This window comes from Netta rufina (assembly GCF_964035555.1).
Source record: "Netta rufina genome assembly, chromosome: 8".
Taxonomy (NCBI): domain Eukaryota; kingdom Metazoa; phylum Chordata; class Aves; order Anseriformes; family Anatidae; genus Netta; species Netta rufina.
In genome coordinates this window covers 22,381,043-22,407,569 of record NC_140131.1, presented here as the reverse complement: position 1 = coordinate 22,407,569, position 26,527 = coordinate 22,381,043, and the positions used below count along the sequence as shown (strand labels likewise).

At 40.3% G+C, this 26,527-nt stretch overlaps 1 protein-coding gene across 8 annotated transcripts in view; it reads right to left on the bottom strand.

The window, feature by feature from the left end:
* The window catches only part of PRRC2C (proline rich coiled-coil 2C), a 69,870-nt gene that overhangs the window by 32,098 nt on the left and 11,245 nt on the right, over window positions 1-26,527 (bottom strand). For 6 of the 8 annotated variants that reach the window (XM_084291294.1, XM_084291297.1, XM_084291299.1 and 3 more), the window contains exons 3-17: window positions 19,970-20,137; window positions 18,589-18,766; window positions 15,556-15,662; window positions 12,732-12,869; window positions 11,610-11,854; window positions 11,171-11,250; window positions 10,056-10,189; window positions 9,885-9,972; window positions 9,461-9,599; window positions 8,449-8,520; window positions 7,046-7,679; window positions 6,076-6,245; window positions 5,203-5,449; window positions 4,016-4,229; window positions 844-3,210 (exon numbers count right to left, since the gene is read on the bottom strand). In XM_084291294.1, coding sequence (XP_084147420.1) covers window positions 844-3,210; window positions 4,016-4,229; window positions 5,203-5,449; window positions 6,076-6,245; window positions 7,046-7,679; window positions 8,449-8,520; window positions 9,461-9,599; window positions 9,885-9,972; window positions 10,056-10,189; window positions 11,171-11,250; window positions 11,610-11,854; window positions 12,732-12,869; window positions 15,556-15,662; window positions 18,589-18,766; window positions 19,970-20,084 — 4,928 coding nt within the window. In that variant the 5' untranslated portion in view covers window positions 20,085-20,137. The remainder of the gene's footprint in view (window positions 1-843; window positions 3,211-4,015; window positions 4,230-5,202; window positions 5,450-6,075; window positions 6,246-7,045; window positions 7,680-8,448; window positions 8,521-9,460; window positions 9,600-9,884; window positions 9,973-10,055; window positions 10,190-11,170; window positions 11,251-11,609; window positions 11,855-12,731; window positions 12,870-15,555; window positions 15,663-18,588; window positions 18,767-19,969; window positions 20,138-26,527) is intronic. The other 2 variants (XM_084291295.1, XM_084291296.1) reach the window with 2 other exon arrangements.

Sequence of the window (26,527 nt, the reverse complement as noted above, 5' to 3'; positions counted from 1 at the left end):
CAGCAACTGAACAAGCAGAAGCTAAACAGCAAAAGCTGTTTTGGTGAGATATCCAATGTTCTGCTGCCAAAAAAAAAAATCAGAGAAAAAAATGTGCCTAATTAAATTTTAAGGTTAACTCTGCCTCAGTCAAGGCAGAGACATCAAAAACTCAACAGGAATGCAGTTCAGAACTCTAGCAAAGCCTTCTGTGGAAAAAGTAAAAATAAACAAATAGAAGCTTACAGTATGCAATGTGAGCAAGTGTAAAAAGGATAAAAATACAGCTGTTTTACAGGCTCCCTTGACGAAAGCTCTCTGAAGCCACTAGAGTCAGAAACCAGCATTCTAGCTTTGCTGTGGCACCTGGGAAACCCAGCTTTTGCTTCCACATCATATTTAAGTGACTAGTCCACAGAAAGCCCTAATATTTTTAATCCAGAGATTAGAGCGGGCAAGCAGCGACACTAGATAATTATCAAGTTCCAATCAAATTGACCATATGGAGAAACAAAGTTTATTCTCAATGGCAAGCATTTCTCAACATGCTTCTCTATGTTAGGTGATTGATTTAAATACAGCAGGCCAAATGCAATGCTGCAACGTATTAACCTGCGGAAGTGCTCACATTAACATGCCAGCTTGCATCCAAAATTTGGGAAACATACCCTGAGAAACAGGGCTATATTTTATTAAATTTGTTTAACATTGTGCATTCATAGGAGTACTCCACTCTTAACTCCATTTTCTAAGTGTCTGCATACAAACAAATACAGAAAGTACACAGACACAGGTGCATATGCGAAGCACAAGAGGACAACACAACCCAACTATGCCTGCTTCCCTCCAGAACCTGGTACTTACCCTCTTTTTCCACTTCGGGGTGGAGGACCACTGCGCCTTTCACTCCTAGGCCCTGAGAAGTTCCTCCCTGGCTTCGCTGGCCCATTGTTGCCACGTCGGTTTTGACGGTCTATGCCAGGCCGCTGGCTAGAGAAACTTCTCTTGGCTATTTCCCTTTTTGGAGCTCCAGTGTTTTCTCCTGCCTTTGCAGCCACCTGTGCCGCGACATCTGCTGTTTTCTTCTCATCCCTCTCACGCCTCTCATTGAAGTCGCTGCTTTCTGAGGCCGTTTCCCACTCTTCATTTGCCTGGTCTGAGGAATTCTGGTTGGACAAGTCTGGTGTCTTACTTCCCGAAACTTCCAGAGCAGCGTTGGAGGGCTCATTACCTGTGTTACTGACCGTAGCACTTGTTGATGAGCTGGTTACTGCCTCATTTATCTTGGATGCAGCCTCTCTCTCTTTTAGCCGCCTGAAGCGTGGTGGCTTATCTTGCCTCGGAGGCCGAGCAGGCCTTTGTCTTCGTGGCCTCTCCCTGGTTGGATCAAACTTCCTCTCAAACTTTGGAGGTCTTTTATCAACAGGTATAGGACCGTAATGTTCATTTCTCCTTGGAGGCTCCCCGTCTTCTGTTTTAATGATCTCTGTTTGTCTCGGGTTCCACTGATTGTCTCTGTAGGCTGGTCTCCTTATTGTGGATGGACGTGGAGGACGCCCGCCAGGATCCCTACCACCACGCCTATACATCCCTCCTCGGCCTCGTCTAGAAGGCTCTCCCTTCGGAAGAAACCCTGGTTTGGGTTTATTCTCATCATCTCTTATATAATTTTTTTCTAGAGATCTGTTGTCTACTCTGATATTGTTTTCAGGTTTGAATGACAGTGGCTTCATAGGTTTCTTGCCATCGGTTCTCTCCTCTCTTTTTGGGTGCTTGCCTTTGATTAGGCTGTCTTTGTCTGAAAGCAGAGTGTCACTCGCACTTTCGTGAACTTCGCTGTCAGAGTCAGTCTCCGAACCATGCTGTCGCCGCCGTTTTGGAATTACTTCGAAGTCAGAACTCTCACTGCGAGTTTCACTCTCTTCTCTCTGCCTAACAGGCCCTGAAGGCACGTGGTCTGATCTAGGCTTAGTATCTCTGTAGTGTGGGTACTCCCTGTTATGGCCTCTGCTGCCCCGACCACGTCCTCCGTAAGAACCTCTGTAGCTGCGACCTCTAGAATAATACTCCCCACGACCTCTGCCTCTGTAGCCCTGATCTGGGAACCAGTCTCTATCCCTAGCCTCCTTCCAGTATGTCCTAGGTGGTAAGCCAGGCTCTCTTTTTACCGGCCTGGTTTCTAAGCGTGGCTTCTCCACAATCTCCTTGGTAACTGTCTTCTCTGTCTGCTTCTCCTCCTTCACCGCCGTAGCTGGCTGCTGAGCTTGTGGCTGCTGCTGTGCTGCGGGCTGAGCAGGCGGCTGCTGTGGGATGGCAGGGGGCAGCTGGGGAGCAGCAACAGGCTGGGGAGCTGGGAGCTGCTGGGGGACGGGAGGCGTGGATGGCTGAACTGGAACTTTAACCACAGTCTCAGGCTGACTGCTCTCCGAGCTGGCAGCTGTTGGGGCAGCATCCTGGGCTATCTTCTTAGCCAGAGGAGCACTGCTAGAGGCAGACGTCTCTGGCTCAGCCTGAGGCACTGGCACTTGAGGTGCTTCCTTTTTGTCACTTTTTTCAGATTTGCTCAGTTTTTCATTAGCAATCTTCTCTCCTTCCTTCTCCTTCCTCTGCTCACGCTCTTCTCTCTGCTCGCGCTCTTCTTTCATATCTCTAAGCACCGGTTTCTTAATAGGACCCGATCTTCTTACTGGTCTATCACTGCCTTCTTCTCTCCTGCCATAACCTGGCCTAGGACCCCATCTTGTTTCAGACTTAGGTTTGAAGGTTTTTTCAGGTTTTGGTCCTTCTGTTGTTCTATTACTGATCAAAACTTCTTTTTTTGGCTTAACCTCAATTCTCTCAATTATCTCCTTTGACTCAACAGACCTGTTAATCAATTTAGGGATATTTGCTGCTGTCTCATTCCTCTGTTCTTCCGATTTTAGAGAATGACTTGAACCATGGGAAATGCTTCTCTTTAATGAAGAGTGACTCTCCCCCACAGGGGCAAGTTCTTCTGGAGAGCTGCGTGAAACATTCTCATCAACTCCTTCAAAATTAGCTGCAGTGTTAGATGTGTCAGTTTGGAGAGGCTGTACATCTTCCAAAGGCCTGCTTGGGAACTTCTGTACCTCCACCTCTCCCGATTCTCTGAAAAAGTCTGTCTTTGGATGAGAGTCCAACTGGTTGTGTTCTACAGGATAAGCTGCAGAGGGAACAGCAACTCGTTCTTGCTCCAAGTGTGCCTCAGACCTAAGACAAGGCAATTAAAAAATGTTACAATGGGGGAAAAGTTCTTATTGATAAATATTTGCCTAAATAATTTTCTGTTTGCATGAAGGATTTATGTCAGCTTCAGGAAACATAAGACAGTCATTTTCAGTGTCTGCTATTTTTATAGAGACCCATTTTATTCTACCCTGGTTAAAAATTCAATGTTGAATGTACAGTTCGCTTTAGGAATGTATTAATGGCTATACCTGTACTTTAAACCAAGCCCCCAGGTTAGCAGGGTAACATCACTAAGTATCATGCAGACCACAGTACAGCAAAAAAAATATTTGGGAGATATTTTGAAGATGTATAGGAAGCCTTCCTGACCGCTCAGCATGCAGCAAAGGTCCAAAGGGACTGTCTCAGTTTATACCACTTGTACTTAACACATCACTTTTGAAACTAATATACATCAGACAGAAGCTCTCTTGCATGTGGAAGAAGGAAAGCAGATGAAGGACAGTATACAATACTGCAGCAGCATTCCACAAAACTGAAAATTTACAATATTACGGCAATCACCATTCATCAAATTAGGTTATGGATCCTAAACAAGGGGTAAAATGCCCTTCTACACCCTACTATAGGGCAGGAATGTCTTATACGAGAGTGCCAAGTACATTGTGTCCCTCCAGTCACAACTCCTTTTAAAGTTTTGTGTGAAAAGCAGCAGTGACTTGGTCAGAATTTACAGCTGAAAAAGTATTTTACAATATAAATTCCATAGCTAAGTGCATTATCGCATATTGCTCAGAAGTGACAAGAGTAGGTAATTCAGGCTTACCTCAAGTTGTCAGTCTCTTCTAACACTTTGGGAGGAGAACTAGCTTGCTGAGGTTCTGCATGGGGGTACGGGTCTGACCCCCACATCATGCGGGGCTCTGACAAAGGAACAGCGTGCTCTCTTGCTGAGCGAGCTATGTGGTCAAAGGAGTCCGAACTAGCTGCTGATCCTTCTATCTGGTCTCTTCTCATCAGTGGTTTGGGAGGCATAATTCCTGGAACAGGTTTAATTTCAACAATTGAAACCAATTTAACATTAGCAAAGAGACCTAGCTCATAAAACACAGAGGGTATCAGGGGGTCCTGAGAAGCACTATTCTCTCTCCTCCTATCTTTTTTCTGTACCTTCTGTTGTTGGAACCAAACGGTTTTTCACTGCCAGATGACTTCAGAATGATTAAGTCATTCACCACCCTTACCCTATGTAACAACAAAATGAAAAACTGTCTGCTTCCCCTATAATGGAAAGAACCAGGCCTGTACATCTGTAAACTTGTGGATTAATTTTCTGCTGCAAGATCCGAATGGCAAAGGCATGATGAGTGTACATACAAGTGTTTTATGGTACCCTGTTAAGGACTACAGGTCTATTTTTTTTTTTTATTATTTTTTTAAATTTTATTATTTTTATTATTTATTTTATTGTTTTAATTAACATTTTAAAGAATTTAGCTTTTCTAATTGCAAGTCAGACAGCCATTCTAAAAGTTAAAAAGGACTTTTAGTGCCAGGAATCTGAAAACAGAAATATAGCAAGTGTTCTGAAGGTGCTAGCTAGTACACAAGATAAAAAAATAGCTTTTTTTTTTTTAAACAAAGTGGTACCAAGCGCTAACATGAGAGATAAATGGTTAAACACACCGTTTTTTATAGTGTAATGACTCAACTCATGCCAGCTTTAACATTTGCAGCCAAGTAAGGCTTACAGTGACATTTTGAATACAGCCCTGTCACTAACATGCCTTGATACAGGAGAAAGCTATGATTTTACTTTCTAGTCAAAGATACACATTGATGTATGACTGTATCATTCTCCCAGTATCACTAAAATCTACTTAGTCTCAAATAATGTAGTTTTCTTTTTTTTTATAAAACTTATCTATTTACAATTACTAGACACAGGTTAAGGAAAGACATCTATTTCAAAACTGAGCAAGTTCAACAGTCAAACGTGCTGCCAGATTTTACCTGGATGAATTGGAGGCATATCCATTGCAGGCCTTCCTGACATCATTCGCGGGTCCATGTAAGACTGCATCATTAGCCACCGGGGATCGAAGCCCATTGAAGCTAAATGCTGAGGATGTGGCTGCATCGGCTGGTAAAGGGGTCTATGCTGGGGAGGAGGTACAGGGCCACTAGAGGGCTGGGAGGGAGCAGACTGTGGAAGTACACCTTGCTGCTGTTGCTGCCACTGCTGTTGCTTCATCTGCTCCTGAATGATAGAAAACAGTATTACAAGATTAAATTATTATTTTTAAAGATTAAGACTTGAGCAGAATTAATAACCCTTAGAAACAACAAGTGTAGTCACCTCTGGGATACTAAGCATCCTGAAAATTTATCTCAAATAGGAATCAGGATGAACAAGGAGAAAAGGAGGGGGAAAAAAAGGCTGGACAATTTAGAGTAACTACAGTTTCACTAGTGTTTGGCTGAGATATAGGAAAATCTACACTTTGTGCATGTTGTGAATAACAAGTGCTCTTCAGAGCATAGGAACTGAGTGCAAATTACATTCATGAGTGTCATGCCCTTTAAAGAAGAGCTGCAGAAACAATGATAATCAGATAGCAGATTCCAAAAGAATCCACAGGGCAAAGCTCTACTTCCAGCAATCAATGCAAAAAGCAGCCAGTGTTGAAAGCCTCTCTTGTCTTGTCCTCCCTTATACATTTTGCAAGGGATGAGAAGTGCTTACTGCAAAGGAAATTCTGCCAGTACAATAGATATCACAGAAGCTGGAAGCCAACACCTCGGACTTTTAAAAAGAATCCCTACAGTCACATTCTTATTTAGAATGAGGCAGGAAGACATCATTTTAGTGAACTTGTTAGTTACCTGCTGCCTCTGAAATCTTGGCGGCAGTGATTTCTGGAACTGTTTAGAATAGCCTGAGGAAACAGCAGGACGTGGCTGAGATCCTGAATCTGGCTCACTCTCATGAGTCACCTGTGCATTCTCTTTCTCATTCCGACCACTGTCTTGTCGGGTAAAGACTGGCTGATCTTCTGAGAAAACAAACCAAACCAAAACCAAACAGATATGAGACAAGTGCACCTGAAAACAACAATAATTTCATGGTAACCAGAGCATCAAATAAAGGACCTCTCTAAGATGAATAACCTTTCTCTAACCTCACAGTTTTAGTTCTCAAAACAGACATGCAAAAATGTTAAGAACAGCACCTCAAAATATTGTCATTAATCCATCTCTCAGCATCCCTTTTAAACTTAAGCTGTGCAATCAGATGTCATTTATGTTGTAATATTGTGCGATTTAAGAAGTGCTGCATCAATGCTACCATATTAAATGCGGATCAACTTATTTATGCATCCAAGTTCAGTTTCACAATCACTTTTATCCATTTAAAGCTTAGAAAAATGTTAGACTATGTTTAATAACAGTTTTCCTGTTGCATTCAAGCTCCACTACAAAAAAATGCACCAATTTTAAACATGCTCTTCGCATCTACTTCTCTAGGCTTTCTTAAAGAACAGAATAGCTGAAATAATTTACATTGCTTCTTGGCAACATGAATTGCTGACCCTCTTATCAAGAAGAAAGTCTCTTTTTTTTTCCTGCATTCTTTTATGTCCAGCCTAAATCACAGAACCAATTTTTCCTTTAACGTTTTGATGAGCTGGCCAAACAAGTCTAGCTCAAAGGACACAGTCAGCAGCTGTAATGTGCCAGGAAAATAAATGGTCTTGATGCACTTAATTAGGTATTCAAATTAGACTCTTAGATTACTACTATGCTCTGTGGCTCAGCTTCAAGAAAGACAACTCCTACTTGTGTGCAAGCATACCTTTTTCTTCCTTGTTATTCCTGCTTTCACTTTCTTGTTTTTCTACTACAGGTGTTGCCACAGGTTCTACAGGCTCAGGAGCCTCATTTGCTGGTTTCTCCTCTTCTTTCTCCTCCTTTTCTTTCTCTTCTGTCTCTGCCTCCTTTTCTTTCTCATTCTTCCTTTCTTGCTCTTTTGCTTTCTCCAGTTTTTCTTTTTCTTCTTTTTCCTTCTCCCTCTCCCTTTCCCTCTCTTTTTCCTTTTCCCTTTCCCTCTCCCTCTCCTTTTCCCTTTCCCGTTCTCTTTCCCTCTCTCTCTCCCTTTCCCGCTCCCGCTCCCTTTCTCTTTCTCTTTCCCTTTCCCTCTCTCTCTCTCTTTCCCGCTCTCGCTCTTTTAGAGGGTCTTCTCGGGAGGGTTTTGTCATACAGCCAAATTTCTCATTTAACCGTTTCAGCTTTTCTGCACAAGCTGCTTTTCTTTGTTCTTCCATTCTTCTTTCTTCCTCTTCTCGTCGTTTACGGGCTCGCTCAACTGCAGCAGATATCTCTGATTGTTGTCTTCTCCTCTGTTTCCATATTTCATCTTCATCTGGTACTGGTTTAGGGGGAAAGGGTCCCTGCCTTCCAGGTATCTGGCGATCAGGAGGAGGAGGATGCTGCAATATTTAAATCACTAAGTTAGGTAGATCACATATTATGTGGAACAGCTAGGTGAGATGGGCATTTTGACTACAGCCAACAGATGTATTTGGATTGCACTTTTAAAAAGGGAGGTTTGAGAGACAAACCAAGACCCCACCCTCCTGCTCCAGTTACAACCCATGCAACCTGAGCTCAGAAAGGAGAAGAAAAGATTCAGTTGGGCTCATGTCACTGCTCCTTATCACTGCTCAGGCAAAGTGACTACGAAGATGACAAAAACCTTTTAGATTTGGTTACAGCCTGTTGGGGACAATTCAAAGTCCCCCAAGGAGCCAAAGAAATTCAAGGTTGTCATAGGATAACAGTGATTTTAAAAAGGACTGTTGAAAATTGGAAAGAAACTGCTATCTCCACACTTCACTTGGAACTTCATCTCCCTGTCTGCCTGGGTACGCAGCCAATACTCGGCCACATTCAGCCCTTGAACAACCTCCCCACATCGCTGTCCTCTCCAGTCCCCACACAAGGGTGGATAATCAAAACCTCTGGAAGTTTGCATGTATTTCATACGCCACTTTCAAGATGGGGCTGCTTTACACAGTTTGCAATGTGGTTTTGTTGAGGTCCCACTCCTATTCAGCCCCAGGTTCTGTGTCACTTTAGTTGTTACAGAAAAGGCTTACCCCTATGCAAAACATGTTTACTTTTCCTAGTGTAACTCCCTCCACCATCACATTAAAGAATTTAACTCTAGAAAATAAGGACAACTCTAATCTTTCTTACCGGTGGTAGAATAGATTTGGGATGAACAGGACCACCTCTGTCATGTATAGAGGGCTGTGCTGGACCCCGATCCTATTGGATCAAACACAAGAGCAGGGTAAACAAACTTACAACAGAAGTAAGGCTACAGGTTTTAGATGCACTATCTTCTACTACCTTGTATATAAATCTGTATGCAAAAAGAGGGCGAGGACATCTCCATTTCATGTACTGATACAGCTGTACAACTTTAAAAATTCACACATCCAAATTTCAGAGTTTAGTCCACTGCACTGTTTCCCCTCAGGTTCAATGTAGCATCAAACTATGTAAGACTACATGATCTTTACACAGAGAAAAAGTGCAATGAAAACTAATTCAAGATCCATCTTCGCTCTTACTGTTGTGAGAAGAAAATGTTTCCCTGAAATTTTCAGACAAAGCCAACAGTATGTTTTCTTAAGGGGAAAAAAAACAGCCAACAGACTGAAGCAGATATAAACTGAGTTGGTTGCCATTCTTCCTTTATTACAGGATAATCCAAAAACCAAAAAGGTCAAACTGATGAATTCTACATGGTCTGTAGAAAATGTGTCTACCTGAGAAGTAAGAAGCAAGCTGATACGATACTGTTTATATTAAAGAGAGCCTGGTCACGATATAAAAAAATCAGGAAACATGTGGGCCAACAGGGTGCTATTTGCCCTGTGCCACTAGCAAACATGATGGATACGGGAATGGCTTCGTTCTGTTACAGGAATGGACAGGCAACAGAACCAAGTTAAGGCATGTTACTTGAGCCACAGCAACCAACATAGGAGTTCTTACCCCCTCACATCTCTGGATTAGAACACGCTAAATAAATACATGCTACTACATTTTGGGACCAGAAAAAGCTAAGCAGCACTCCATCAGTTATTGCAGCTAAAATAATCAGTAACTAATGCTTTTACTCATGTTCACAACCTTAATAGACCTGACAGTTTGGAAAGACACCTGATGCCAAAAGAGTTGAAGGGAAGAAGACACAAACCTGATCAAGCTGAGTTTTGCCATAAGGCCCTTTGGCCGCTGTTGTGGAAACCTGGGTGGCAGACTTAGCGTTTGTCTGCTCTTCTGCTTCCTTCTGGCCATCGGGGCTCTGAGAATCTTTTGTTGGTGTTTGTTCATCACTGGGCAAAGAAATAAGAAAAATCAAAGGTGTACTCCATATACATCTTTGGTGATTTATCTTCTATCCCCTGCATCTCTTAGCAAGAGTGAAAGATCCTCACAGTAAAAATCACTTCCACTGCATGCCCACGTGACTGCCATCTGCAGACAGTTATGCTGTTTAATACAATATTAAATTACTGTAATAAGCGTTATTGATATGAGTACTTCATACATTTCATTCAACTTTCCCAAGAGCTAAGCTAGTTATGTGGCATTCACACCAACTGGCAACACCAACTCACCCACTTTCCTTCTCTTTCTGACTGCTTCCTTGCTCATCGTCATCGCTGAAGTTCAGCTGCTCGGTGTAATCCACTTCACTCTGAGCCCCTGATGCATAAGCACGTATTCCATTAATTATTCAGAAGAATTCGATATACAAATAACAGAAATCACCAGTCTGACGTTCTTACCTGCCCAGCCTTCATCAGCCTCAGCATCAAGGTTATCGAATTTATCAAGTTCTTTCAGCTCACTAGCACTAAGAATGGACGGGCGCTCAATAGGTTCTGAACACCACGAAGGTGGTCCTCTTCCCCTCGGCCCTCTGAAAAAGAGAAACAAAGGTGATGGTCATTATTTATCCAGCAGAACAGCTAGATAAAAGGCCAACTTGTATGTCAATTGTTTCAAGTATACACTACGCTGTTCTCTCACATCAGTTTAAATGTGAAGCATCATCCGTACACGAGACTACTGTAGTTCAAATCATTACTGCTACATCACCACAGTTCTCCACGGAAGAGAAAGATTAGATAACATAGCCTTGCTTGCACACTTTGCAAACAAGCCAAATGTTCCATGCTGTTTGTTGACAGTAGAAAGCCACCCTTCTTATGCCACTATCCACTTCAAAGATATTTGTTTGTATTTTTCATGCTTTTTCCATTGTCAAAGCTTCTGTACTCTTTGTACTCCTATACTTAAGTTCTCTCAGACATTGTCCAGCTTCTCCTGCTCTCTTCCTGCATTCCAACCACAGACTATCTGTCAAAGTTCATACCATACCGCCTATTTTATCCCATTTCCTATCCCATTTTGTATCCTATCCTATTTCATATCCCATTTCATGCATGTACACAGCCATCCTCAACCAGGGGAACACACAGAGAAAGGAGTAAAATTGATTTCATAAAGGATTAGAGTTCTACTTTCACTGATGAGCAGTACAGTTGAGAACCAGGAATTTACTTTGTGACAATGCAACAACAGTCATTTGACAGTCAAAGTGCTGCTTGAAGTTACAAATGTGTCCCTAACTCTCCTGCTCTTCAGATTCAAAAGCTCTGTAACATGCAGAATTCCTTTAAAGCAGGATCCCTTTAAGTTTTGCAGCTGAGCTGTGAAACAAAAGCCACTCCATGGCACAGCTCCACAGAAGCCAAACTTGAGACTAATCAGTGACAGCATATAATTGTAATCAAGACTTACAGGGCAAAGTATTTTTTTGTTATTATTTTTTCCCCCCAGTTTGAATCACACGCACAGTTGATACTTACAAAACAGGAACACTTGTAAGGTGTCTTACCTACTGGGCTCAGAATTTGGAAACCTTGTGGGGCCTTGCATGGAAGGAGGATACGCCATTCTAGGATATTGATTGAACATCTAAGAAAAGTTTCAAACAGGAGACATTTGTTAAAAACCATCATTGCATTAAACATACTGACAACATCAAAGGAATCATAATGGAAGTAAAGTAAGGCTCTTCAATTAAAACAGTCTTCTCAAACGACAAGCATGTGACATCAAGCCACCAAGGTGGAGCAATTCAAGTATTCATCAACTCCTGACAAGTTGAAACTTAGTGCAGCAGGAGTGGCAATATGCAGGCACATCCTTGGGGGATCTGTTTGTTATCCCACTGTTCTGGCTAAACTATTAAGCATTCCTTGGAGGGAGGAGAAAGGGGTTTAGAGGAATCACACTAGCCAATAATCCATCAAACTTTTTGTGTAACCACTTACATAAGGGGGCATCATTGCCCTGTACTGAGATGAGATAGGTGGTTGCTGCTGGCCATTCAGCTTGGGCTGCGGGACTTGTGGTAACCGCGGATCCCTCTTCTCTGCTGCCTTCTGGCCATCGTTTTGTTCTGCTGGTGTAGCGTTGCCATCTTCTTGCCCAAGACCTTCTTGATCAGCTGTAGAATTGGGTGAGTTGCCCTTATTACCGCCTTCTCTCCAGTTAGTAGCATCTGCATTGACAGAATCAGTATGAGAAAACAAGGACAGACTTTATATTGCAGATTCACGGACAGGAATGAGGAAAAATACATTCTTCCTACGCAGCTCTGTGACATAGCGATGTGCGCAGACAGACTTTCGTACTTGCTATTGAAACAAACAATAGCCACTTGAGAAACAGGGAATGCTTTCTAATCCTCTCCAGCCCTACCTCCAGCTGTGATCCTGAAGGGTAAGAGTTAAATCTACAGACCACTAGTTGTTTTTCTCTACCTTCCAAAACGCAAGGTGATTTAGGAAGGGTATTGATAATAATAAAATGCAAAGATTAAGATGCTTATGCAGAGGCCTCTCATGATTCTCTGAAGCAGCTCGAAATGACATATCTATGCATTGTATTTCTAAGTAAAGACAGGTATCCAGAGCCTGGCTTGTATCGGCTAAGGAAGGAATAGAAGAGATGAGGGCTGTACTTAATTAGTTATTTAGAGAGTTCTTTAAATACACATTGTGTCCACTGTGGTATCTGGCAGGTAGAAGTAAGAAAATGCCAATATGGTGCAACTAACCAATGCTCCTCAAAGCACAAGTGGGCTACTGACCAGAGTTGGCAAATAGAGAGTGGACTGCAGGAGAGGACTGAACACGTGTTTTCCACACTGGGAACACAGGAAAGTAGAAAAAAAATCTTTATGACAATTTCTTAAATAAGCTAAATGTATGATGGAGGTAGTCACACGACTTTCATGTGGGAGGACAGTTTGCAGCTGTTTCTTTACTGTAGGTATGTTTGCTAAAATAACGAATTCATGAATTATTTTGTACAGGGAGCATATACTCTTGTAATAAATGAGTTCCAGACAACTGCACGCAATTTCACAAAAATTTGTACCATATACTTACTTTGTGGTCGTAAGCTGGGTCCAGATCCGTGGGTCTCTTCAGATGCATCTTTATCTTTGCCTGACTTTTCCTGATCCCCAGCTGCCGGCAGACTGGGAAACTCTTGCTGGAAATAACTATTTACTGGAAGAGCTGGACCTACAAAAGAAGATACTCAAAGTCACAAATTTTCCATAGTCAACAGTTCAGAAAGCAATCCTATAAGCCTGATCATCCTTAAAATGTGAACCATAGAGCTGCATTAATTTACTGGTATTGGAATTCATGAGCCAAGAGCAATCCTCATAAAACATTCACACTTGCTACCAAAGCTGTTAAATTTACTAGGCCAGCTATCACATTTATTTGGAATGAGAATAATCCAGAAGCAAGCACCAGAGAGCAATAATCGACAGCTTGAATTGTCCAATGGAATGAGACATAGCATGGGGAATACCTAAAGTTCTTCAGCTATGTTAGCACATCTTTTTTTTCCTTTCAAAGATTTCCCTTCTTTTATTCTATAACTACTGTCCACCCAAGGACAGGCAACCATGGTATTGCAAAAAGTCCTTGAGATTATTCGCTATTCTAGTAAATTTCTCAGGATTTTTAAAGTCCAAATTTACATTGCAAGAGAAGTATCAAAGCACTGTCATGTTTTGATTTCTAAAAGCTAAAAGTCCAGATTGGAATTTAAGACTTCTTTTGCACATGGTAGAGAGGCCAAATAAGTAGATTGTCTTCTATAGCAGGTTTCATTTGCATCTACTCTGAATCAATCCCCCCATCCCATATACATAATGAATATTGACCTCTTAGGTCAACAGCCTTCTAATACCAAATGACTGATAATCTTACTGAGGGAAGATTTCTATTCTAACAGCCTGAATAACAGCCTGCTCATATTCCTGCTTTTAGTAGCTACTGTAAGAGGCTGTGTATTAGGCTACGTGGGCTCTAAGGCAAACTGACAAAAAAAGGATCTGAACACTTACAGCCCCCAAAATTCCAACCTCCATTATATGTGCTTTTTTTTTTTTTTTTTAAGCCAGCAGCTAGAAGAGACTATGTTCTTTGTGATCCGTGAAAAAATCCTTCATAGCAATACAAGATAAAAGACAGGGATCCTCGCTGTTTTCATTTTTTTGTGTGATATTATGACAAGCAAATGCCACAATATTTAGCTCTGTGCCTAAAAATTGCGCTACAAGCATAAGAATTATCAAAGATTTGATGGTAGCAATTAATCCCAACTCCTAACCAATGTGTGGACCAAAAAATAAATGCTGGTCATTAGATCATGGAGTTTCTTTTTTCTACGTGGTCACCCACAGCATCAGAGAAGGGCTTAGTTTTGCCTGACTCGAGTTGAGTCTTACACAAGAGCACGAGGCAGTTGGCTGGACGATTGCTGGAATGCATACGAGGCATCTGGAAGAAGTACAAGTTCCACCAGCCAACTGCAGATCAGCAAAGTATGAACACAACAGGTGTATCCCAAGTCGCAAACTGAGGATGATAGCAAGCAGCTGATGCCAATTCTCATTCTGTATTTCTTCTTGAAACAGCAACCCCCCTACTGCATTAATTGAATGAAATGAGGACACCATCTGGGCTTGGCACAGAAGCTACCATGGTAACCATAAAATAATTAGCTAAATGCATTTTGGAGCCATTGAGCTGAATCACTATTTGCTGTGTCACATCAGAGAAGATCTTATCAGCTTATGCAGAAAGCCTGCTGCAAAGTTTTCTGCATTCCAGCATTGTGTGTTTTTTTTTTTTTTTGAAACCTCTATTATATAACACCCTTGCAGGAGCTTTATGGAGGAGAGCTTCTGTATTTGAGAACGAAGGAAACACTGAACATTACACAGGAGAACAAGAAGTGAAGAATCTAGAATTGCAGCTTCTAACACTCACAGCAAAAAAAAAAAAAAAGGCCAAGTCATTAGATACGTGATGCTAAACTCCAAATAACGGCTTAGAAGTTACCTCCATTCAATCTAGATTTTACTACTCTAATATTTCTATCTGAAAGAGAAATCTTTCATTAAGGAAACTATCAATACAAAATTCAAGTATTTTTTTCAGTCACAGGAAGTTTGCAAGTTTCAAATTTAAGGGATAAAACATGTTATTAATTTCCAAAATGCAGACAGGAATCTTAAGTAAGCTCTCACTCTGGGAGCAATTTTTAAACCCTGCTAAAGATTTAACTCTGATGTTATACCTGTCACAAAAACACTCAAGCTGAGATCCACACTAGTGGAAATTGTATGTTGTATGAAATGATGGAGAACTATTAAATAAAACAGAGTAAAAACAGCTTTAATGTTTTTACCCAGGAAAAAAAAAAAAGATAATCTACGTTCACTTTGAAAACAAAACAAGTAAGGAATCTATAAAACCAAAGCACTGTCATGGTAAACATTTAAACAGAAGTGAGACTACACACATTTTGCAGAAAACAATCCAAAATTATGACTACATTAACTATGAACTGTTTACGGTTCTCATGCCAAAATTGTATGATTGGCAACAACTGAGATTTTCCCTCCCCACCACTGCCACGTTCAGCACTTTATGCCAGGACCACCACTTCCCTGTCAATCCAAAAAAAAAAAAAAAAAAAGGCTACAGAGGTCCTTTAAAGGCAGTCAGACCTGCTGCTAAATTGGGCTGGAGCTCGCTTGAGTGACAGGACTAGCTCACTTTCAGCCAAGGAAGTTGCTTCCACAGCATTCTTAGTCCCAGCTGGCTTGCTCAAGACTGAGTCTGGGTCTCTCGCAGCAGCATTCAGAGCCCACAAGGCTAGACAAGAACCTTTAACATCACTTACCATCTTGTCCACCTGGCTTGGTGTTGGCCCATGATTTGGTAACAGGAGGTGCTTCTGGAGGAGCAGGAGCAGCAGGTTTCGGCTGTGTCTGTGGCACCTCTGGCTGTCTGAAATTAGAGGAAAAGCACTCATGAATACAAGAGAACGAGCACAGAATAAGATTGTCAGGATTACTACAGCAAACAAGTGAATGAAAGGAGGTAACTATGCAGCTGAAGAACCACTAACTACTTTGCTGTAGAAAAAGCATTTTCTCATATAAAAGGAGTTGTGACAGTAACAGTTAAAATTGGAATAAATTAGCTAATTTGATCAAAAAAATCTACAGCCATGGAAGGGTATAATTCAGAATAATGTTCTCTTGGCACAGGAGCTGGGAGAAGAAAGAACTTTAAAAAAGACTGCTGTGAACATACAGAAAGAAGACGAGCATGTCAGAAATTACTAAGTAAAAAGAACTGATAATGAAAGCTAGAGACATTATGAAAAAAATATGGGTACCATGAATTGGAACAAGAAAGTTTACATCTGTTAAGAGCAAAGACAGTCTCAATTTTGCCATCTTGACAATGAAAACAGACATTTAACAACTCCTCATTCTTTCCAATCCAAAAAGTGTGCGTATTCTAGAGGAAAATATTTGTTAATCTATAAATTCAGTAATGCTGCATAACCTCTTTCAAGAATGTCTGAAACCTGCACATACAATTAACTTAAGACTTCAAAGCATCCATGTCTCTGCCAGTCAGCACCTCCAGCTCCCAAGTACTCATTTTTTTTTGGTAACATAAGAGTGACACGGGAAGTCTGATAGTCTAGACCTGCTGTATCGTACCAGTGAAGAGACAACTAGTACAAGATTGTCTGGTAGCCTACTCCCTTTGTACCACAGGCCATGAAAATGAATTTGCTTTGTATGAAGGATAACAATAAACTGACACCCATTAACATCTTTTTCTGGACAACCACCCTTCAGATTCTGTAGTTATCTCTATAAATGTTATACAGTTAGCTTCCTAACAGACAGCTATGCATAATATTTCAAAAGCAATTGTAAATGCTTTAAATCTCAGATTTTATTCCTTGGAGCTCCTCTCTGTTACATAACTCCAGTTCTAAACAGGCTCAGCTATCTAAGCACTGTCCTACAGGCGTACCATTTGATGAGGGAAAGAACTCAGCTTGGGGCCAGCTGATTTAATCAAGTCAATGCACAACTGGCTGCATTACCCAGGAAAAGGGATAGAGGCAATACACGTAGGAAGAGCAACAACTTGGGAAAGCAGCAGGGAAAGAATTAGTAATCACAGGAAACAAGTAATTCATGCGAACTCCAAAATAGCGAAACAATAGAAAAAAGGATTTAAGCTAAATACCAAGCTGATAAAGAGATTTCCTTTATCCAGTATTCTTGGGGTGAATATCAGAACACTCTGAAATGGAAACACTTAAAAACATATTGAAAATTGGAGAAAAATGGTCTGAAGACTTGACCAAACTCTAGATGGCTTGAATTTAGGAAACGTGACTTGTGGCCTAGGCGTACACACCACTGTGAGGCATCAAGTTCCTTCCACCCATTAGTTTTACTTGTATGTGGTTTTTAAGGCTTTTATCAGAATAAAGCATAATGAAAACCAATGCAAACACCTTCCAGTTGCAGATAACGGGTAGCCATTTATTTACAGACACACAACTACTGGGACAAACATTATAAACTGTGTTTTTATTAAACAAGCCATTGAGCTCAACACCAATTTAACTAAACCAAATGTAAATAGCCTCTGATGTGTAGGAAAAAATACCATACAACACTGGGCAGAGTACCGTAAATTTGTGGTTTCATAAACCTAAAATAAAAGCTAAACACAAAAAGTATCTCCTGAAGTCTAACAGCCTTTCAGAGAGATGTCAAAAATGACATCTAAATGTAGGAAAATACATAGGAAGAAATGAAGTGACAGCAAGAAGGGGAAGCCAGCCTTCAATCATCTGTTACTTCCACAAGAGCACAACAAGCTACCACCACCACATCACTGCAAGAAACAGCAAAGCTTCTGCTGCATGATTGAGAAACTGGCTGCAGAGCTTAGTTAACCACAACCACGGCTCCATGAGTTCAATTTCCAGCATGAAACCGGATCTATATCCAGATTGAAGATGGCAGACATTTCTTCCCACAACTTGAACTCAGTGCCTCTATCTTCTGTTTTCAGAACAATTTATATGTTGAAGAATAACACTTAAAAGCCACTTCCACTTCTGCAGTGAGAACAATATTGTTTTTTTAAGCTTAAATGGCAATAAATTTTGCTTTAAAGCACTTTCTGATTAGATTATTGAAACATTTTACTCTATTTTCTTTTGAGGTTGCCAAGAGACTTCCCATGCAATTGTGAAACAAACTTAGTGGATGAAACTGAACTGAGTACAGGCAATTAAATTATACACAGCATACATCTGAAAATCAATATCACCCCCACTTCTGTTTTGTTTGTATTACTTCTTGTGGCAGTGTGAAACTACAGCATGACATTTAAGATACAAAATTTTTGTTTGAAGGCTGTGGAATTTATGGCATACTAACCAAACAAATTAAAGTGCAAGTATTAAGAACCGCTAGGAAAACAAAGGAGATTCTAACCAACGTATACAAACCAAGGATTTAAGCTTTTGCTGCCCTACATCGGGAAAAACAGATTAAACTGTACATCTTTGCATTCTCACAAACTTGCAAGCTATTATTTAACTTAGCTGCTGTGCACCCACGGATTCCTCTTAGAGCTTAAAGAGGATTTTAAGGCAATTAAACCAATTTTGGTGCTTTTTGTTGTGTCCCCCTTCCCACAGTTACTATCCCCTAATAGTAATATTACTCCTTACAAAAATTTATAGTGATGCTTTGTCCTCTCTAGTAGCTATCTTAAGGACTGTCAAGTCTAAACAGTTCCTTCCCACTCCCTACCCATCACTAGTTTTAAAAAACTTGAGAAACGTTACAGCAAAACAACCCTGATCTCGTTGGTCACTTACTTTTCTTCTTCGTGCTGTTCTTGTTTTGAAGCCCATCCTGTGCCATCCTTAGGCACAATGTTCACATTAGGGTCATTGCCTTTGTTCTCTGCTTTGAGGCTAGGGAGGTTAGCTGGCGGAGGCATCCTCCTCGAAATAGCAACTTTTCCAAGGCTTTGTAATCCATGGCGTGTGGCAACTACATGTCAAAATAGAAAGTTCAAGTTAACAATGCTGGGTGGCAGGTAGAATTCCTGCGAAGCTGCAGCAATCAATTTTAAAGGTTTGCAAGAAAGTGAGAAAATTGAAGACTAAGAATTAGAAATTCAAATTCTTCACGACTTCATCTTAAAAATGGGAATTTTAAATACTTGGCCTAAGAGAACTTGAGTATTTTGAATAACGTATCACTATGGTTAAGCTATTCCAGAAACAGAAAGGGATATATGGCCCCTGTTTGTATACAATGCTCAGGACAGAAAGTTAGAGGAGCCATTATAAATATGATGTTGATTTCTTAATATCCTTTAAGATGTCATCAAGCGATATTCTTTCAGTCCTTTGGTGGGTGTAACATGCCTTGTGTTGAGGAATACCTACATGGTTCCATCCCACTTTTTTTGCTGCCAGTTTCAGTTGGCAGGTGCTGCTCTTGCAAAAACATTCCTCAGAGTGTTTACTCCAGACCACTATTATGAAAAAACAGCGTGAACCCAACACACTACGTTGGACATTCATCCTACCAGCTACTCAATTCAGATGAACAAGTATAAGATAACATCCTAAACGTGTTATATCAAGCATCTCAGTTGCAACCTTTGAAAATTATAGTAAACTTCAACGAATTTGGAACCTCCATCCCAATTCTTCAAACAGTCCCCCTCCTTTTTGTCAGCAAAACAGACAAAAGAACATGAAAATACACATTCCCCGCCCCCCCCCCCCCCCTTTTTTTTTTTTTTTTTTTTGTATTCAGACGATTCCAGTTCTGCCAAAGTTTGTTACTTATACCACTCAGGGAACAAATGCATTCACTAAAGATCTCAAAACAGCAGTGCTTTTACCTCTGAGAATATCTTCTAAAAATTCACTAAAAAGCACAGCTGGGAAATGGCTTGTCATATGCTGGTAACAAATGTAAACTGCAGCTGTAGAACAGTTCTTATTTACTTATATTCTGCTTTCTAATAGACTGAAAACACTGACCCCCTTAACTGAAACTCTAGCTCATAGGTAACCAGCAAACATAATCAAGATTGTTTTTTCCACAATTCTTCCTATTAACTACTGTAACCACAGCCAATTTTTTTTGCTTGATAATGATCACATCCTTTGCACTCTTAATTAGCTGCACAACAGTAATGATGAAACAGAATGCATAAATAAAGTCAGTTTAACTCACCTGTGGTTTTCTGAGTTTCCAGTGACTTTCCCTTGTAAGTATTAAACAGACTGAGTGTTGCATACTTTGTTTTTCCATCCTTTGCTTTTGTACTCTGGCCTGACTTTTCCGACATTTCGATGGAAACTCATCGAGTCTGGTACCTCCCGCTCACTCCTCAAAATCAGCCTGAAAACAAAACACCAGAAGAGCAAAACAGCTTGAAGATAAGCCAATACTTAAGGGAGAGTTCACAAGACAGAAGTTGACAGCATATTTAGTGCTATTATCACTATTTCTGTTAAGCAAACTGCAGATGCCTTCTAATACACTAGATTCACGAGCACCTAAGCCTTATGAAACTCTATGCCATTTTAAAGGAACATCACAAAATCATCAGGAGGGTCAACATTCAAGCAGTATCAAACCCCCTAACGTTAAATATTGTCTATGATCTCACTAAAAAAAGAAAAAAAAGCACGCCGAGTTTCCATCAGCAGCTAGTTCCCCACTGGGGAAGCTCAATGACCTCACCCACTCCTGTAGCCAAGCACTTAGATACCACTAACTGTGGTACAATATTTCTGGAATTTGCTTTTTTCCAATTAAAACCATCACAAACTCAGCAGATAGAAAAAAATAAATACACCAAGTCAGAAGTTTCTTCAAAGCTAGGAACAGGGTATGTTCAGACAGGCAAGGTAAAGGAGTTCCTTAAACTAGGAGTTACACTGTTCTTCTTGCAGCAGTAAATTACAGGGTTGCTAGAACAGGTCATCCCTCTCCTTCCCCCAGAATAACAGGTCTTGAGAAGAACCACCCAGCAATTATCACCAATATTTCACTGGTTCTTAGAAGGCACTTCTCAGTATGGCTGCTCATCATCAGGCAGCAACACAAGTGAGCATTCACTTAAACAGAATATTATTATATAGTCAATTTAATCTTAAAAACACTAAAAAAAATCATTACACCCCTTACTACAACCATTTTCATCTATTCCCATGTTGAGTCCAGAAATTAGGGATGATCAAATACTCTCACATTTCATTCTAAGAGCGGAAAACAAGAACCAAGTCAGAGCTGTACATCCTGCTCAAACCCTTTGGTGATCAAGCAGCTCCCTGGTCAAACTCACAGTCTCAGAAGACCTTCAATAGAAACACAATTCGCACACAAGGCACTCATATTCAGAAGAGTCTGACAAACAAGCAGTCCAAAAAAAACCAAAAAACCACTTATTTGGTCATGACAGACAAACCAATGGCAAGAGACCAGTGAAGTTTAATTTATATGAGAATGATAACATTCCCACCCTCCCTTCCACCTACCTCAATTTACAAGCCATGATTGAAAAGATTAAGAAGTGGAGATGGCATACAGCCTCAGAACAGTCCAGCTTCAGTAGTAGGTTTTGGGCAGATGCTATTCTACTACAATCCATGCAGACTGCTGCAAATGGGACACTTTTCAGCTTTGTACTAGACCATATACATGGCTAAGAGATGTATTCTCCCCTCTCACAAGGGGAAAGCATTTTACCATTTTTTTTTGGCCAGACTGGTCAGCATCCTCCCATCATCCAAAAACTTGAAAAAGAGGCTGGAAGCAGGCTGAACCCAGCCCACCAAGTTGACCACATAACCAGAACACAGACTTTGGATAGGGCTGATAGGCTGTCCCTTACCTATCCAAAGAACTACATACTGAAATTGCAAGCTTTCACTGGAAGCCACAGCTCAGTGCTTAAAACACCATTACAGTCGCAGAGAAGAAAAAACAAATAGCCCATTAAGTGACTTTAGATAAGCTTATCTGTGGAGCTAACAGTTAAGCAGATTGCCAGCAACCATTCACTCACTGTTCACGGCTGCCTCAATGCTGATCTATGATTCAGCAACACACCCGTTAGCATTACTCATGGCCAGACAACTGCTTTCAGCCAGTCTGGGGACACGAATCAAGGCTGACTAGTTTATCAAGTCAGTGTCTAGGTCCTGCGCATTAACCTCTTCTTCTACGAGGAAACCCAGGTTTATCATCAGGTCCTCAGTGAAACACCTGTGTAAGAACCTGGTTGATTCTTTTCCTTCAGTTCTCCTCCTTTTGCTCCCAAACTTCTCTTCGTGGTAGAAACCAGGCCACCTTGGTCATCCTGGAGCATCAAATAGAGAAGTAGGTTCTGGGCAGGTAATTACCAGGAGGGCATGGGTGGCAAACAAGTTTTCAGATGGGCATATAAACATGTGAAGTAATACACCACATTGATTTGCTACTCAGCTAGGTTCTCATACTCTTCCTATATGAAAACAATCCATTATAATTTTAAGCTCAAGACCAGTTCCAGCCCCCAGATTTTGCAAATACAAAATGGCTTCACAACACTGAATTAAACAGAAGTTGGCAAAAAAAACACTTCAGGTCATTGTTTGCCCATGCAATTTAAAAATGACATCTCATACCTTTGGTAGAAACCAAACATGGAAAATCTTAACCATGACTCTTCTTCACAGAAGAAGAGAGAATACTTAGACAAATCTTAATTATAAGAATTGTGTTTTTTTTTTTTTCCTGGAACATTTCATAGCTTAAAGAACAAAGGGTGGTAATTATTTCCCAATTGTGCTTTTTGATGTCAAGTTTACAAAAATCAACAAAGTAGGTCTACCCATTACAGCTGAGTTCTATGCCTTTTTTAGTATTTAGATTCACACTGTTTGACAAGTTTTTCTGAAGTTATGCTACGAAGAAACAGAATATTTTGAACTGATTAAAACTGCACATTCCTCAGTAATCTGATTTGCAGAAAATAGCTGAAGCGCTGCAAGCAGTGTTCTTGTAAATCAGGCCAGTCAATACATTCACATTTAACTCGGTTTATACCTGACGCCGGTTGCCAGAGAAGATACACTTGCAAAATTAGACTTTAGACTAGGTACTTATGTCAGAGATGGCAAATCCTCCCCTTGAGCCCATCTGGCCCTCTACAAACATATGTGCTAGGTCACACATTAAACGAGCACCCCAGTGCCATCCAGTAGCAGTTATAAAGAGATAATTGCGTGGTTCTAAGGCACAAGAAATAACATTCCAGGCTGTGTCCAGGTCCAATGGCTTTGCATTTTCACTCAACTTCACTTGTGTATACCACATTCATATGCAGGAACATCAGAATCATTCCCTCTTTACTACTGTCTATGAGGTATTTTAACATAAAACATGCTTAACTCGTACATACAATTATGTTCTAGGTTGGCAACTACTAGACTCACCAAGTGATTCTAAGTTTTCTCTAATATTTATCTTTTGTTAATTATGGGTAGCCAGCAGTTAGTCTGAACTCTATTAGTCAAACCCTTCCAAGGCAAATGCTACTGCCTGCTGGGTTTAGACTTACAGTCAAATGAGTAAGAATACGGGACAGCTGTATACCTCTGAACAGTAGCAACGTAAAAAAGATGTCAGAACTACTTACTAAAATTAAATAATTACCATGATAGCAAACAGACGGATAGGCAGCAGTACAAGTAATAACAGCAGCTGGCAGGGTTTACTGCACCATTAAGAAATTTAAGCCAGTCAGCAATTCCTTTTGAAAGCCTACAGTCACTATATGCATAATTACTGAAGGTGCAGTGCTTCCAAAATCCTGGAGCAAAGATTACCTTTCAGCCACTTCGTAATGTTATCGAGTTAACTGACCTTTCCTCTGCGACCTCAGGACCTGCATATTAAAGGTACTGTAATTTCTGGACCTGTCTTTTTTCAGACTGCAACCGGTTGACTTATTTAGATCCTGCAATGAACTCAGAGGCATGCGTACAGAAATTAGTACAGTAAGGAGCTGTCAACTTCTAGATACCCTGGCCACCATCAAGGAACATTTACTTGTACCCTCTCTTAGATACCTACAGTTGGTAGAATAAACAGAATGCAGTCTATTCTCCTAGACTGTGGTTGCCAGAATCCTATTTCTGAAATAAAATGACAAATGACAAACAGAACACCCGCTGCCCACACACCAGACAGACCTTTTCCAGCAAGTTCCTAGCTCTCATGAATATTTCAGAATTCCCCCAAATAAACTGTTTAGAATTTAATAGTAGTGGTTCATGTACTTGTAAAATTTACACAGCATTTGATTAGGAAAAAACACAGATTAGAAAAGATTTTACCTTCAATTGAGAAAAACATTCTTTTGTGATTAAACAAGGAAGAAAGTATTTTTGAGGTCAAGTTTTCAGGACTGGAATGGTAAGACGTTTAAACCATTTAACATCATAACAGCAATTCTTGTCTGGTTTCCTCACTATGTCCATGTCAGTATTTTGTGGTTTTATTACACATACAAAAAATGGTTTTACAAACTTACATGTGAGAACAGAAGAGCATTCTGCCTAACTTATCACATTTTATTATCTCAGCGAACAGGTAAAGTACACACAGGCACAGAAAGGGGAAGAGAGTAGTGTAAAAGTTCAGGTAGAAAGCTTCTTTATACACAGTTTTTGAGAGGCAGATCAACTCTCGCTATTGCTATGGGAAATAACTGTACTCTTTCTATTATGGTCTTCCAACTGATCTGCTTCTGTACACATTTGAAGCACAACATACACCATTCCTCACATCTGGCAGAAAGATTACTATTCCCTGTATTTTCCAGGCATCCCATCCTAGCTGATGTAAGCACAGATGGCCACATGAGAACATCTAGAACTCTATTTTATGCGCTGCGTTTTTAAACTGCTAAACAAAATAAGTTTGCTTAAATGCAAGTATAACATGTCAATAGATTTCTTCAGCAATATTACCACCACCTTTTACGCAGTCCTACCAGCTCAGGACATGTCACCCCCATTTTAGCCTACGAGTGCTCAATCATTCGTGACAGGTAACATTTACATAAGCTTCACGCTGCTTATTTAACACAGGATATCTAGTTCCCATCACTTCCACTCCAAAGTCTGTATCATCGCTGATTCTGAAGAAGGATGAGCTGCAATGATTTAAGGCAAGGCACACCATTCAAGACAAACTTGCTGAATATTTCCTAGGGCCTTAAGCTCTCAGTGCCTCAAGTGCCCATCTGTGAAGTGGGAAGCATCATAAAAAGCACTACATGAAAGTTTAGTCATAACTGGGACAAATTAGCACTTCTCAAAACACAAGACGAGAAACAAATCTAGAAAGATTTCTCATGCTGTCTTACCCTCATTTTAAGGGCACTAAAACAGTGGTTAGGGGGCCTCATATACAGATCTGTATCTGGCCATAACTCCACTTTTATTAGATTAGCTTTGTTTTGGGCCCACTAAAGAATGTGGTTCTGGTAGGTTTGGGAACAACAAAACACAATGCAAAAACGAAGCTTTCTTGACACATGCCAGATGGATGATAGAGTCAGATGTTCCCAAACTCAGTGTTATCTGTTTTGAAAAAAATCATTCTCAATACCTCAACAAGCCCCGCACCTGACACCCCACATAACATGCCATTAAAAATTTGTTAGAAAGGAAAGCTTTCATTTCAACTCTAATTCTGGCACATTTAGACTCTTAAGTTTTTATTAAAAATTTGCCTCGTAATTGTAAAACCTAAACATAATCTGCAGCTAGATGTTAAATTCTGAAAATTTAAATTAAATTCTGAAAACCTGTGATCTTCAGAAAAGAGATTAATGGACCGTTTACAGATAAGCAAAGCCAATTTAAATGAGAAACATAGGATGCTGAATATCATGTGTTTGGAACCCCTGAAAGCTTTACGTCTAATTTATATCCCATTATGTAAAAGAATCCTGTTATTTTTCAACTGAATGCTCAAGAATATTATCTAATTACTGAATAGATGGTTTTGCACAAGGAGAAGGTTGCACACAAATATTGGTAAACTGAATTACAACTAAACATAGTGAGTTCATCTGACAGCACTATGTATGAATAATACACATTAACTAACGTTCTCTTATTCATGTCCTCATATGTACAACTTTATAGTCCCCAAAGCACCACTCTGGGACTACCGTTTTCAGGACCTATTAAAAAAAAATAAATCAATGTTTTGGCCATTTATCCCACTATAAACAGTTCTTAATAGCTTCAGCACCAGGTGGCTTGGTATAACATGAAAACAAGCCTCACCCCCCCCGTAACACATAATTAGCAAAACACTCCTCCAAATCAACATAATAAAAAGAAGCTTCTGTAGTTTGGATTTTATTTTTATATTTAAAAATAGAGTAATTTGCAGCAGTGTTCATTGTTAAGTAGGTTGCTGCTATGCAGGCTGAAAATTAAAGATTTCACGGACTTTTGAGCTATTTCCCATACCTCAGACAAACCACATAGCTCTGCCGTCTAGAAGAACTGTAGCTCTGCAGACCTTCAAAGCTTTCTGAGTAGATCTCGCTACAACTCATTCTTGAACAAGATCTATATTAAATTTTATTTACTCAGAGAGCCAGGCTAGTAATTCCATCCCCAGTTTTCTTCCACATCTGTAGATGTTGGGCTCACTGGTTTTCAGCCAAACTTGAAGAGGGTATAAGGTAGAGACTACACCGGTTCTACAAATTTTCTG